The sequence below is a fragment of the Podarcis raffonei genome, chromosome 3, assembly GCF_027172205.1.
Source record: "Podarcis raffonei isolate rPodRaf1 chromosome 3, rPodRaf1.pri, whole genome shotgun sequence".
Taxonomy (NCBI): domain Eukaryota; kingdom Metazoa; phylum Chordata; class Lepidosauria; order Squamata; family Lacertidae; genus Podarcis; species Podarcis raffonei.
In genome coordinates, this window is record NC_070604.1 from 88692226 (window position 1) to 88707498 (window position 15273).

Here is a 15273-nt window from a genome sequence, read left to right on the forward strand (position 1 = left end):
TCCGCTAAATAAGTAAAGTATAAGTCACACAAACAGCAAGCAATCTGATTATTAATTCTTGAATATTCATTCTCTATACAGTGGGCTGCAATAAACAGGGAGTTCTGACTGTGAAAGAGATGGCAGAGACGGTCAGCCTTTGTTCCCCATTTGACATCATCTTGTAATCAGACAGAAACTATGCAGGATATAACAATGGAAATGCTAAAAAACATTATGCAAGCGTCCAGGTATACCTTTTCGACGGACAATGAATTCAAATTTTGCTGGGACCAAGGTGTCCAAACTGATGTTAATGGCATTCAGGCCGGCCTCCTTTAACCGGGGCAACAATCTGGCCAAGTTAATACCATTGGTCGTGACAGCAATGGTTTGCAACCCTTCTAGTTTGTGCATCTGAGCTGGGAAAACATAGTAAAGAAAAAGAATATTAACAAAAATAAGTAAGAATAAGTAACAACAGGTCAATGGGTATAAGACAAAACAAGGAACCCAGGGAGGGGGTGAAAACAACTGTCAAATGCTTGCATCACATATTTATTGTTATTGTTATTGTTATTGTTATTATATTTACTTTTATATTTATATTCATATTTTTATATTTATACCCCACCCCACTCTGTGTGTCTTGCAAATGTAGCACTTGCAAAAAATAAATACAATAAGACTTTCAGACCTTGGTTCTTATCACACACCACACTCTTAAATAAATATTTGGAAGTCAATTTCTGTACCCTGGTCTTCCTGGAAAGACAGCAACCATTTACCACCTACATCCTGCTTATCACCCATGATCTTGGATGACACATAGGAAACTCTGGATTCCACATCGGATTATTACTTCCATACTGCCCACCCTGACTAGCTGCAGCCCTCTAGGGCCAAACCTGGCTCTCCAGCTGTTTTGGGACTACAATGCCCATCATCCCTGACCACTGGTCCTGTTAGCTAGGGATGATGGGAGTTGTAGTCCAAAAACAGCTGGAGGGCCAAGTATGGCCACCACTGCTCTAGGGTCACAGGCAGTCTGCTCTCTGGTCCTTTAAACTGGAGATACTGGAGGGACTTAACCTGGGGCCTTCTGCATGCAAAGCTCAACCACCTTAGCTCCATTAACCAAGGACATTTTAACTTTGGAGGAAAAGCACACATAAAGTAACATACAAACTGTGATGTAGGGTTTCAGTGCCTACATTGGTGGGACAACCACTGCACTGCAGAAAGTGGCTTGCACTTGACACTGCCATTGTACACACTTTTCCTATGCAGAAGTTGTATATATTAAGGATTAATATAACATGCAAAGTAAAACTAAGAAGGTGTAAAATGGAGTGTGTACAAAAGATTTTGAAAGATGCCGTTTTCTTAGGAAGCAAATATTGCAGGAGACCTATTCTCGCACACTCAGGTACCGTATTTTTCTCTCTATAAGACGCACCAGACCACAAGACACACCTAGTTTTTGGAGGAGGAAAACAAGAAAAAAAATATTCTGAATCTCAGAAGCCAGAACAGCAAGAGGGATCGCTGCGCAGTGAAAGCAGCAATCCCTCTTGCTGTTCTGGCATCTGGGATAGCTGCGCAGCCTGCATTCGCTCCATAAGACGCACACACATTTCCCCTTATTTTTTAGGAGGGAAAAAGTGAGTCTTACAGAGCAAAAAATACGGTATTTCATAATAGTCATACATTGCTAACTTTCAGAAATGTCTGAAGATGAGAAAAAGAAATCCACTGAGATACAAAAGAAGAGGACAAAGCTGACAGAACGGCTGTAATTCCATCCTTTTGTATACAGCAAAGCTCCTACAGATCTGCCTTATTTTCAAAGCACTGCGGATAGCATCTTCCACACTGTTCTAAACCATGCTTTGTAAACGAGAGGATCCCATGAGTATCGCATAACAAAACTATATGAGGAGCATACCTATGATGTCAATCACATCAGGCCGAATGAGAGGCTCTCCTCCAGTCAATCGGATCTTGTCCACACCTTCCTTCACAAAGAGCCTAGCGAGGGTGATTATCTCCTGGGTGCTCAGCAGTTCAGATTTTGGAGTGAGCTGAACTCCCTCCTCTGGCATACAGTACTGACCTGAAACATGCAGCAAATGAACAAAAAGCAAAAAAAAAAAAAAACCACACACACGCAAAAAAACAGACAAAGGTAACTATTGCTAAATAAGCAGGAAGAATAAAATAGAACTGAAAGAAAGAAAAGTGTTTCATGAAGCAATGCTTCGCAGAAGATCCCTATTCCATGACCCAAGCTGCCCATTGTGGTTGCCACTTACATGTATTAACTGCCGCAAAATAATAGTCAGCAAAATCGAAAGCAACACGATGGCCAGAAACAATTACAGTACCGTGGTACCTTGGGTTACATACGCTTCAGGTTACATATGCTTCAGGTTACAGACTCTGCTAACCCAGAAATAGTGCTCCAGGTTAAGAACTTTGCTTCAGGATGAGAACAGAAATCGTGCTCCGGCGGCGCGGCAGCAGCAGGAGGCCCCATTAGCTAAAGTGGTGCTTCAGGTTAAGAACAGTTTCAGGTTAAGTATGGACCTTCGGAACGAATTAAGTACTTAACCTGAGGTACCACTGTATAGAAAACTTTATGGAAAAATGCAAAACATCAAAACTATCAAACTAAAGTCTCTGAAAGTCCTTGAATAAGTCATGGTGCCAGACTTTACCCAACGGAGATCAAGCTTGTCCAATTCTGGTGTCCAACTCTGAACTCTGCTGAAGAGTGTTTCCGGATAGCAACTACTGTTTCGTTCCGTTCTTCATCAGCCAATTAGTTCAACAAAAACTCGTAAGTAGAAAGATGTGTAATTTCTTCATTAACCAATCTTTTTCCCAAACAGATATAATATCCATGAGAATGAAAAATACTCTGGAACAGTGCTCATGCGATTATGTAGTCACTGTTGAACAGTGACTACATAATCGCATGAGTTCATAGAGAGATTTTATAGAGACTTTAGTTCGATAGTTTTGATGTTTTGCATTATTCCATTAAGTTTTCTACACTGTAATTGTTTCTGGCCATTGTGTTGCTTTCGATTTTGCTGAGTCATATTTTGCAACACAGGGGTTTGTTTGTTTGTTTATGCAAAATAATAGTCGACAACACTAAAGCGGTTCTGGGGTGGCAACCCTGCTGCTATAAGTAATGTATGTAAGAAGAGTCCAACTATGCTGAAGACATGCCCGGTAAAACTACCTCATGAAAACACATCTTTAGGCTTCAGGAACATGATCCTATTCTAGCGAAGGGGAACCCGCAGCTCTCCAGCACTTGCTGGAATACAACTCCCATCATGCCTGAGCAGAAGCTGTGCTGGCTGGGGTTGATGGGAGCTGGAGTCAAACAATACTGCCCCACTCGCATCCTATTCAAACTTAAGGGACTTACACCTGAGGTTGCATTTCTCAGTCAAGGAGATCCTTAAGTAGTTATGCTGGCGACCAAAGCCATCCGTCAAGAATGCAGAGAATGGGGCAGCGTGTTCAGCTAGGAATCCTTTTCTTCTTGCACTTGTAATTTCCTGAGTTACAAACAAAATTACTTTCACAATTAATATAGATACATTCAGGAAACAACAAATTGACAATTCTGACTCTTAGGGGTGAGAGAGTGAAGTCAGGTACTTTTCTGTCCAGACTGCTTAAGGTAGCTGCATTTTAAGTCAGCTATGTGATTGTACACACCAAAGATAAAAGATCTAAACAAGATGCAGTTGTTGATAATATAGCAAACTGTGCAGCCAGGGGAGATTGTTCTTGCTTTGAAAGGAACAATATATGCCCTCAATCTTTACAAAATGACTGTGCTCAGCCAACAATATATTGAACATGCCTGTACTTGAAAAAGCAAACTGAATTCAAGGTGCAAACAGTCCCCAAAACCAACTAAGGGACAATGAAAGAATGTGAGCGTGTCTTAGGCTGTAATAAATATTACGCTCACATACCCATAAGTAAGCCTTACTGACACAGTTAAGGGGAAAACGCTAAAGACATCCTAAGAAGGACTTGGTATGCTCAGTAGCTCCAGAATGCTGAATTTCTTGATTTTGGGGAGAAGGTCTGATGACCTTTGGGGTTTCTTCCAACTCTACGATTCTATGACTAACTGGAAAACTTAACAAGAACACTGAACACTTCATTAAATTAGGTCCCACATGCTACGCTGGGTACCAATCACCGCCATCAATCACTCCCGTGTTAGACTAGATCATAACATTGCTGGATTTATAAATACTTAAAATATTTTCGCTTATCTAGATAAAGGCAAAGAAACTGGGAATATAAAACCCTCTATGCTCTTCATAGCAAGGAACAGTTATCCTCTGTTCAAAGGGTATCTGTATTCAGAAAGGAAACATTTCAGCTCTGACACCAAGAGAAGCAAGAGGGGACAGCAAGGACACATTCATTAATGTGGCCATTTTGATTTACTGGCAGCTGTTAGGTTTACTACAACATGCTTAGCAAAGCAATTAAAAACAACCCAAAATTAATCGTTATATAATCTCCCACTCAGCTATTGGGCAATCAGCTTTAGCTTTTTTACTAGCACAGGTTATTAAAGACAAACATCTTCCAGAGAACAGCAGACTGAAAAGAGAGGCTGTTTTAAATGAGGCAAACGTTTTGGAAACCTAGCAACAGACTAAAAATCCTACGTACATACACAACTATTTGGGTTAGTCCAAGTGTGTTTGTTTGAATTTCCAAATACATCTGCATCTGAATTTATTTTTAAAAAAATATTCTATAAATGCATGTTTTAAAACCTCCATTGCTACAGAAGTGAAAAAGAGATAAATGAATAAAAATGTTTATGTCGTTATTATTAAATTATATTAGTATGTAACCTACATTCATTACTTGTAGCCCAAGCTCTCTGTTCATATACTACTCAACCAGCTTCCAACTGTCCAGTCATTATACTTTCCGTGTTTCCTTAACCTTACCGTCAATGTAGCAATTTCCTCATGCCCCCATATATATTTTTTCCTTTCAATTGCTATATTCCAAATAATGGGAGTCATTCCATCAAGTCTCAGCTAGACCTACAAGTTGGAATGATCTTCCTCTCTTAACAGTTCATGTCATGGAATCCCCAGACCCCACACATTAGTGCTAAATGTTCCTCCCAAAGGATTTCAGCATAGCAATTGTTCTGTCAGAGTAAGCTTTTCAACTTCCCAGAGAGAATGATGACCCCTTCCCTCCGAGCACTATTTTTGGGGTTCTCCTGACAACTCCAAGCCAATTTTAAGGGGCATGCAGGGAAAGGAGAAGAAGTCCATTGCGCAAATGGAAGTCCTTACACAGGTTTCACTAGCTGAAGCTTGTTCAATGAGACCACATCAACACGTAACCTGTGAACTGTACCCTAGGAAATGTTAAATATTCAAACTCCATCTCATTTAGGAACTGCAGAGCATTATCCTCTTCAAATTGAAATTATAGAAGCATTTTTTAATTAATAGGCTAGTACCAGAAAACATGTTAGCCCTTGAACTGCAAAGTGCTGTGTTTTCTCGGCATTGTCCCTTTGAAAAGTTACGCTGAGTTCTAAAACCTTTATCCCAAGTGAAATAAGTGTTTTCATGTTACCAATTGAAATTAAGGAGGTAATTACAAGCTCAATTTGTCTCCCATTAATGCAGTATTCTGGACTGGCATTTAATAGCATCCTACAATTATAAACCCTCAGTTATTGCCACATGCTCTGCAAATAATTTCTTGCTTTGAACTGAAACCTATTCAGGAAAGATGGCACACTACTTTTCCATACCTCTCCCTCCACGAACGCGCCTCAGTGGCGAGAAAAAAAACCTTATTATTTCTCAGCTGTCATTCAGCAAATCAGTATTACTTTTCTTTAGAATATCTACAGTTATGCCTGATTTTCAGTGACAGGTATTACGTTCCTATCCATCAGACACTTTTCTTTCCAAAATCTTGAATTATTGTCCTCAAACTGCCAATTCTACAATGAAGATGGCTACTAACCTTGGCCAAGGAGTGATTAAGTGATTGCGAGAGAGAGAGAGTGTGTGTGTGTGTGTGTTCCCATGGGACACATCGTGTTACAGATTACACAATATGGAGAACACAATGTCAAAGGTCTGAATGAATGGCCACAGTGACCTCTTGAATCATTTATTAATGATGTTTCTCAGGCCATTGCTTTTTAGATGGAAATTGGATGTAGCACAAGGAAAATGGCAAACCACACAGGACAGGCTTCAGAATAGAGGGCTGCTTCTCCAGTTTCAGTTTAAATAAACAAAGAGCAAGTCTGTATATCTACATTTTATTCAATTTCACGACATCCCTCTTCTAAATGTTAAACAGTACTCCTGTTTCATCCCAATCATCTAGACATTCCTCTTTCAACAAGACTTCCAGAACCTTTATGCCAGTTATTATCTGATTTGGGGTTTTAGTAGATTTTATGAATATGCCATTGTTTTAAACAGTTTATATATATATAGATATAACTGTCTTATATGTTTTAGTAGATTTTAAAGTGTTTCAGCATTCTTCATGGGAAGTGATTCGGAAATGAAGTAAATAATAATAAAAAATAAATAGTTGCTAGGTTTTTTGACAGCCAAGAAGCAAATGAGGATGGATTGTTGTCATTGTGCCAGAAGCCGTTTAGTCATGCTGGCCACATGACCCAAAAAGCTGTCTGTGGACAAATGCCGACTCCCTTGGCCTGAAAGCGAGATGAGCGCCACATCCCCATAGTCGCCTTTGACTGGACTTAACTGTCCAGGGTTTACCTTTTTTACAGTGTGGGATCCAATGTCAGATAAGCATACCTTGCTCACAAAATTAATTTCCGCTACAACACCACGCTCCTGCACACCCCTCCAGAGCAGATTTTTTTTTGGGGGGGGGGCGAATGACAATGGGAAGAAAGTGAAGGCCACTGTATCAGCAGAAGTCTGTTAATTCAATTCAACTCAGTTCATTCAGGCACAGAAAAGAAAGTCAGCTAGATCACCAGTACCCCAAAAGGAAGAGGCTGTGTACTAAACAAACGTCTGGTGAAGGTGAAATCCCCTCCACCTACCACACAGGGGATCCTCTTTATCATCCGGTCATCTGCATGGGGTGGGAGTTTTCTCTCCACCCAAACTTTTTTTTGGGGGGAGGGTACAGATTCATTAGTTAAAGCTATGGTTTTCCCAGTAGTGATGTATGGAAGTGAGAGCTGGACCATAAAGAAGGCTGATCACCGAAGATGCTTTTGAATTATGGTGCTGGAGAAGACTCTTGAGAGTCCCATGGACTGCAAGAAGATCAAACCTATCCATTCTGAAGGAAATCAGCCCTGAGCGCTCACTGGAAGGACAGATCCTGAAGCTGAGGCTCCAAGACTTTGGCCACCTTATGAGAAGAGAAGACTCCCTGGAAAAAACCCTGATGTTGGGAAAGATTGAGGGCACAAGGAGAAGGGGACGACAGAGGACGAGAGGTTGGATAGTGTTCTCGAAGCTACCAGCATGAGTTTGACCAAACTGCGGGAGGCAGTGGAAGACAGGAGTGCCTGGCGTGCTCTGGTCCATGGGGTCACGAAGAGTCGGACACGACTAAACAACTAAACAACAACAACAGATTCATTACAACACAAGGGAAGACACCCTGGTATGTGACATTTACCCCAGAGATTCTGAAATAAGAGGGGCAAGACTGAATCGCATTCATCTGCAAAGCTCTTTCTCCTGGCAATTCCCCTACAACACCCTCTTGCCTTTCTGTGGTGTCATGACTGTCCCAGAGGCAGTGATAGTGACAGAATGCCTAATGGATACTATATAATATGGTCACATCCACACTCTACCTTTAAAGCATTATACTGCTTCAACAATAATGAAGAATCCCAGCAGATTGTTATGGGCGTTGGGAACTGTAGCTCTGTGAGGTCAGCACCCTTAAAAGACAATTCACAGAATTCTCTATGAATTTGGTTAAATTAGAATTACAGTACTTTAAATGCATAGCGTAGATGTGACAAGTTATTATACTTTGATTTCGCTAGACAAAGTATACAACTGCAATGAAATTAACAGTCTGCTTCCACAATCCTCCCAGCAGAATAGCCCAGCAGACAGGTACATTCTGTATGTTTATCAGATTATTTTATTTCTCTTAACACCCATGCCGGATGGAAAACCTTGCTTTGAGGATTTACTATCTCAGTGATTCTGTTACTGAGTAATACTAAATAAAGGAATATGCTATTCCCTGTTGCTCTCTCCCATTGTCTGTCATATTTTGTTCGCCTGAAAGCTGAGGGTCATGCCCGCAAAAGCTTAAGCCCGCATACAAGAAACCTGAAAATCTACCTTAAAATACTGCCTACCTTCAAAGAACCTCAGGCAAGAGCATTTTTAAAAAGTGAACCAGCCACTCTAAAGCAGCTTATCTGTAGACTCTGAAGGTTCACATGGATATACTATTTCAGCTTTAAGCTCTGGTGGTTCCTCACTTGACTGTGTGACAGCTGTCAGCTTGCCAGATTCTAGTAAATCTTGTTAACTCGAGCGCCGACAGCCCTAAACTGAATAACAGAATCACAGAATTGTAGAGGTGGAAGGGATCCTGAGGATCATCTAGTCCAACCCCCTGCAATGCAGGGACGTGCAGCTGTCATTCTTGACTTCACCCTCCAAATAATATAACCATTATTTATTTATCATTCCATCAAAAAGTGCAACAACAAAAAACACACGTAGGCAGAACCTCAAAGGGGGTAATTAAATCAATAGGCCATGCTGTTCAAATCATAACAAGTGTAATGGATTTATACTGCGGGATGATAGACTTTGATGTTAAAAGAACATGGGTCAAACGAGAAGTTTGGTTTCCTGCTTGAGCTTTGGATTGACATGCTCCCCCCACCTCTGGCCTCAAGGAAGAAACAAGGTTTTGCTGATACGTCAGAACTGAGGAAACTGGTTTAGTATCAGTTTCTTATAACAAGCCGGGATCATACCCCAGATTCAAATACAGTACTGCACTGAACTGAAACCACCATTTAAGAAAACCACAGTTCTTCAAGTTCAGATGTAATGGGGAACTGTGGTTTGTTCAAGAGCTGAAATAAAAGCTTGCAGCCACACAAGATAAAGGGCACAAAAGGCGAGGAAGTGTGACAGATAATAAATTAACCTGTAACAGAAATAAAGATGTTTGCTGCTTAAGATATTTTGTTGTCAGGAAAGTGATGTCTATGTGCCAGAAATCCATAACCTATCACAAGCCTGGTTGACTTATAATTCCCAGTTTCAGGAGGAGGGGGCGGGGTTAAGATGTCTCATGTGACAGGATGAATTCAATAATTTTGTGCCATTTCTGAATAGTCTCAACACTTTCCATTTTTACAGCTATGAAGAAGTGCTAACTCTCTTCTTCAGCAGAGGCCATGAGGAGCTAGAATTCAGTTTTAAGCCGTTACAAGCCAGCTACTCTGAAACTCCGAACACAGAAGTTTCTTGATCAATAAGGCAACACTGCCTTGCTAATCAACTGGCCCATTTAAAGAAATCTCACCATTTACAGATTACCAAACTTTAAAGATTAGTGAAGCATTAAAAAAGTAACATCACATATTCTTTGATACAGAGCTAAGTTCTTTGGTTTTTTAAAAAGTTTGCACCCACAACGCTAAAGTGTGAATATGACAAAGAGATGTTGGAAAACACTTGGTAACAAATCCTGGTTTGTTACTGTAGCGTGTGTGAAACAGAGCCAAAGCAAATTATTAGGATCAGTAAGCACAGCTGTTATGTAAGGGACATGAATTCCACAATACCATGTGGAACTCTTTTGAGGTTTCCAGGCCATTAGGATTTCACAACTCTTAACACTTTACTTACATTGACAGTAATAAGAAATAGGGAAGTTTAAATATACTCTTGCTTTATATATGTGTGAATATGTACTTGTCTCTCTCTTTTGACACACCTGCATCATTGCAACCTTTCTTTTCATAACCATGTTTTCCAAAAATAATGTGTTTCTCTCTCCCTTCCTCTCCCTCTCTGGCATCCTGAAGACACTAAATGTTTTCAGTTGGGGGAAAACCCCCCAGATAGATAACATTGTGAGTAAGAGGAAGGAAGAATGTGTCTGTATCCTGGAGGCAGGCATAAAAGCACAAATGGTACCCTGGACAGGTCCCACTTGTGATTTTGATATTTTTAATGCCCTGAAACTCTTTAAGGATATTTAGAGAGGCACACGTCTCATTAACAATTCAAGGGTTGAATTGAACTTCTACCTATGCTAAAAACTCCGGTATTTTCAAGGTGCCAAGACACAGAGAACAGATGTTGTTTAACACTAGGCCCCAGTGTGTGCATGTGCACACACACCATTTCATGGTAAGTTGTATTCTGTATACAAAAGTAACAAAACATTAGATTCCAAGTTGTGTATAATTCTGAGAGTTAGCACGCTAAACCACTAAAGAGTGTTAAGTGGAAAGTCTCCAGTTCACCTCATCCATAAACTATGGTTTGGTACAGATGCAACTCTGCCATGGTTAAGGAACTGGATGCATCCCACGAGTTTGTGTGTTCCTCCCATTATGCCTCCATTTCTGTTTTAGAGCTAACTACGGCTGGCAATACACCTGCACTAACATTTTTGTTAATTATAGTAAGAAGCAGATTTGCAGACTGTGGCTTGGGCTCAATATAGCTAGCAAAAACACCAGGGCAGATGTAACACCCACAAAATTCAATTTCAAACTTGAAGGCATAGTGACTTATGGGGAAAAGTGCTCCCTCAAATACCTTATTTACAATCTTGAATCCACTGTGTTAATGTCACCTTGGACTCTTGAGCAGTAAAGACTGCAACCTATCACATGAATGGAAGGGATACAACAGACACAGAGAAAGACAGGATGTTTACTTCTCATTACTTTGTGATGTACAGACGTTCTGCCACTGTAACGTTATGTCATCTCTTTCTTAGCCTGAGGCTCTTTGCTTTTAAACTGCTTTCAATGTGATTTACAAGTTGATCGTGAAAAACAGGTCTGACGTCGAGCTGAAACAATACAGTAGTTTCTGCAGAAATAGCAAAATGCCCACCATTACTACTGGCACAGAAAGGTACTGCATAACACACAGTCTGATGGTCCAACTATTATTTTTTAGCTTCTTACCAAGGCCAACATTACCAAGGCCAACATTACTACTGGCACAGAAAGGTACTGCATAACACACAGTCTGATGGTCCAACTATTATTTTTTAGCTTCTTACCAAGGCCAACATTTTTGGTCACCACTGATCCTGCCCCTCTCCTAATTCAGAGGGATGGCGAGATCTTGTTTGGAAGCAAGGATTATTGAAATGGCAAGAACCCACTCATCTCTCATCCAAACAAAAGATGTGCTTACCACAGAGAAGTGCACATGTGGAGTCCTAGAAGGGTTCCCTATAGAAGTCAGTGAGGAGGGCAGTGGGTCTCTGTATAATCTGTCTCTGCTGTAGAGGTGGAACCACCCAGAGCAAGGGGTGGGTTTGGCTCCCTAACCTTAAAAACATTCCTGAGGTTAGGGAGCCAAACCTGGCACTTAAATGTGCAGAACCAAATGTGATCCTGCTGACTGGGGGCAAATCCTGCCTCCCACCCTAAGTGCCCTCAGTTGGGTGGGTGGGTGGGGAAGGGCATATTTTCTATCCTACAATAGTTTACATTGCTGTATTTTGTTTTACTTTGACCCACACAGGTAGTGGTGACAACTTAAAACAAATTCTGATCTTCGCAGCATAGCTCTGCTCCTTCATGTAAAAAGTTTTCTGATAATGCCAACATGTGGAAGAAGTCTGGGAATAAGAATTAAATTATCTCCTTTATTTTCCTACATATTTAAAACTACTGTAGATTGGTTTGAACTATCAACACATGTCCCATTCCTTCTGGACATGTGAAATGAAACCATAAGCTTTCCGGATAAATAATAAGCTACTAGAGAAAGTCAGTTTCCGAGAACAACCTACTCAGCTTTCTGAGGGAGATAAATTTAGTGCCTTTCCAACCTGCTGCCAGGAGATATCTCAGAAGCTTCATACGTGTGTTTATACACACAGTGCATAGGAATGATTGCTGTAGTGGCATTAGAAGTTGTCAAAGTTGTCAAAAACCAAACAAAAAAGTTGCTCTGTATGAATAAAAGTTATCTAAACAATTATTAAAGTTAACAAAAATTAAACATAGCATATATTCAAAGTGACAAAATTTAGCTGAGTTATCTCTCTGCCTGATTTTCTGAATAGCTGTTTGGTAACTTTCAGCAGTAAGTTTTTTCATGCCACAAAGTGGATGGCTCCAATAGCTAATCATTATACACAATATCCCAATGTGAAAAAATATTCATAGAGGATGCACATACATACCACCCCCCTCTCTGACACACACACACACACACACACACAGAGAGAGAGAGAGTGTGTTTTATGGTGCATATTGTTGAAAAGACTACCTAATGGCTTTTAGCATGACAGTCAATATAGACCCTGGCATTTTTAATAACATATAGCTTTGTCTATTTTAGTTATTATTAAGTGAATCTATGATTTTTTAATTTGTAGAGCCTATATATGATTGATAGAACAACGTCTACTCAAAAATAAGTCCCAGGTTCATGGGAAAGTAGAGCATCTATTTCTTATTGAATGATATACAGTAGTCCCATATACAATCAATACATACGTTTTATTGCAGGAACATTTTGATCCTATTATAAGACCAATGATATTACATTATCACTATGTTTACATTGATTAATGTTTAACTCATTCATAGATAGGTCATTTATATGTTATGATAACCTACTGTAATAGCTAATTAAACTTAACATTTTCAGTACTGAAAAAGAGAAGAAAAAAGTCACTCTAAATCTAATGCAGCTCACTTCCAGGTAAGTGGAAGTTCCATTGAAGATGCTGTGGGTGATGTACTGTAAAAGATTGTCTTGCCTTGACTATTAGGAGTATATAAATAACCAAACATTTTTCTGCATTAACTTGTTTTTCTTTTCTGCACTTCAACCTCGACAACTCTAAGCTAGAAATGTGTGCTTTGCACTTTTTATAGAACATTTGGTTAAGTGCTGACAAAGTAAAAGATAATATAGTATAACATGTAACCACTTGCTTTTAATAATCCCCAAGTTCTTTCTTCTCATCTGTACTGTACATGCAATCCAGATACTGTTGGAGTTAATTTTGTTCTGTCTCCAAGCATATTCTGAATGGCAAAACTTAACTTCTCAGGTAGAACAGTGGAATGGTGTCCCTCAGAAGGCGGTGGTCTATCCTTCATTGGATATTTTTAAGCAGAGGTTGGATTGCCAAGAGTCCTGAATGTTTTAGCTGAGATTCATGCAATGCAGGGGGTTGGACTAGATGACCCTTGAGGTGCCTTCCACCTCTACAATTCTGTGATTGTTAGCAATAAACAAGTAAAAGTAGCAAGGAGATGGGGTTAAAAAAAACTGGCATGAGGGTGACAGAAATTGAGTGTGAAATAGGAGAAGAAATTACAGGAGATGGGTAGAATTTACTTGGAGATGTATGGGTGGGAAGAGAAAAATATATAAGAGAAAGTGTTTCTACTTAACAGCCTCTGGATGAGCATACTCTGCCTTCAAAGAGGAGGCTGTCAGTACTTCCAGAGCAAGTATCTGTACTTCGAGGAAAGCTGAGCTATGGAACTCCTTGCTGCAAGGAAAATGTTGTGGCAGAGAATTTTGCGATTCCCAAAGATGGATTAGATATCAGTAGAAAGTGATGCCACTAATTATCAGTGGGTTGTCACAACCTATCTCCATCTGCCACCGTTTTGTGATTGACTCTGCCACTGCACCACCATTTTGTGACTGGTGGGTAATTTTCATCTATTTCCAGAGGGCCTGGGGAGGGTGTGTGTGTGTGAAGTTTAAAGACCCTTGTTCCAGAATAGTTACGCAATATTTCACTGTGCCATAAATTATACACAGAAATCATCCAGGGGCTTTTTAATTGCACACTTCCCTTATCCAGCATACATTGGTGGAATTACAGTTGGAAGGGACCTCAAAGTTTGTCTAGTCCAATCGCCCAATAAGGCAAAAAATGTTCTGCTACAGAATTGCTGAGAGGACGCCATCTGGCCTCTGATTAAAAATGAGGAACTTCATCCTAGGAAAGGGTTTATTGCATTTGGAACCTGTGGTTTCGGGTCTGACCCCTTTGCTGCCCCCCTCCCCAAAAGACAACATTTATTCCTTGCCTCTGTGTTCTCATGCATCTTAACCCTGTCCTCTCCAGGCTCAGCATATCCAACTCCTTCACCCTTTCATTCAAAAAATCACTTCCCACCACGCCATCCATGTACGCTTGGCTGGAACCGGCCGCTTTGAAAGACAACTTGTTTCAGTTGAACATTTATCGCGCCGCTCCGCCCTACCTTGCCCTTTCTATTTATTGCAACAGTAACAAAAAAGTCCAATCCGTGGGGCTTGCTTCCAACACCGACTTGAAATTGCGCAACTTGAAATACGTCGGCGGCGCGGGCCTGGCTCCCACTTGCCCACAGCCTGGAAGCGCCATGGTGAGGAAAACCCCACACAGGGACATTGACTGAAGGGGGAAAGAAACTCCCCTCGACCTACTCCCAAGTAAACACGCTTAGCGCCGCAGTCACCCCCCACCCACTTACCTGGGAGGAAGAGAGGCCCGCAATGAATGCAGCAGGGCTTATTTCTGAAGGAGACCCTGTTAGGGCTGAGCTATGCATAGCGCCTTCCACCCACCCACCTGCCCCGGCCTTCTCCGCTCTCCTCACCTCCGCAGAGGCTGAAGGCACCGCGAGCGCCTGCTGCTGCCGCGCCGGCACCCCAGAGCGGCAGCCTCGGCCAAGCGGAGCTCGGAAGGCCCCAGGCAGCTGCAGCAGCAGACACCGGCGCGCTCGCTGAGCCCTGGCGACGCCTAAGGCAGCTGCCATGGCTCCTGCCAAGCCGAACTCGCAGCAGCAGCCGCTGTTTTCCCCGCTCGCTCCGGCACCAAACTCAGAAAGATACACACACAGCTGAGCCGACCGACCGGCCGGCCCGGGCACAGAGAGGAACGGGACGTCGGAGCCCGCAGCCAATAGCGACCCAGGACGCCTCGATAGGCATGCTGGGGTTTGTAGTTGGTTGGATGAGTGCTGCCTCATAAACTCTCCCCAGTTGACGC

At 41.4% G+C, this 15273-nt stretch overlaps 1 protein-coding gene across 3 annotated transcripts in view; it reads right to left on the minus strand.

Moving 5' to 3' along the window:
• The window catches only part of MOCS1 (molybdenum cofactor synthesis 1), a 33524-nt gene extending 18371 nt beyond the window's left edge, over nucleotides 1-15153 (minus strand). Inside the window, exons 1-4 of one of the 3 annotated variants that reach the window (XM_053382941.1) lie at nucleotides 14882-15153; nucleotides 3425-3557; nucleotides 1928-2095; nucleotides 237-401 (exon numbers count right to left, since the gene is read on the minus strand). In XM_053382941.1, coding sequence (XP_053238916.1) covers nucleotides 237-401; nucleotides 1928-2095; nucleotides 3425-3557; nucleotides 14882-15040 — 625 coding nt within the window. In that variant the 5' untranslated portion in view covers nucleotides 15041-15153. Of the gene's footprint in view, nucleotides 1-236; nucleotides 402-1927; nucleotides 2096-3424; nucleotides 3558-14755; nucleotides 14815-14881 lie in introns of those variants that run through there. The other 2 variants (XM_053382942.1, XM_053382943.1) reach the window with 2 other exon arrangements.
• Between the last annotated feature and the right edge of the window lie 120 nt (nucleotides 15154-15273).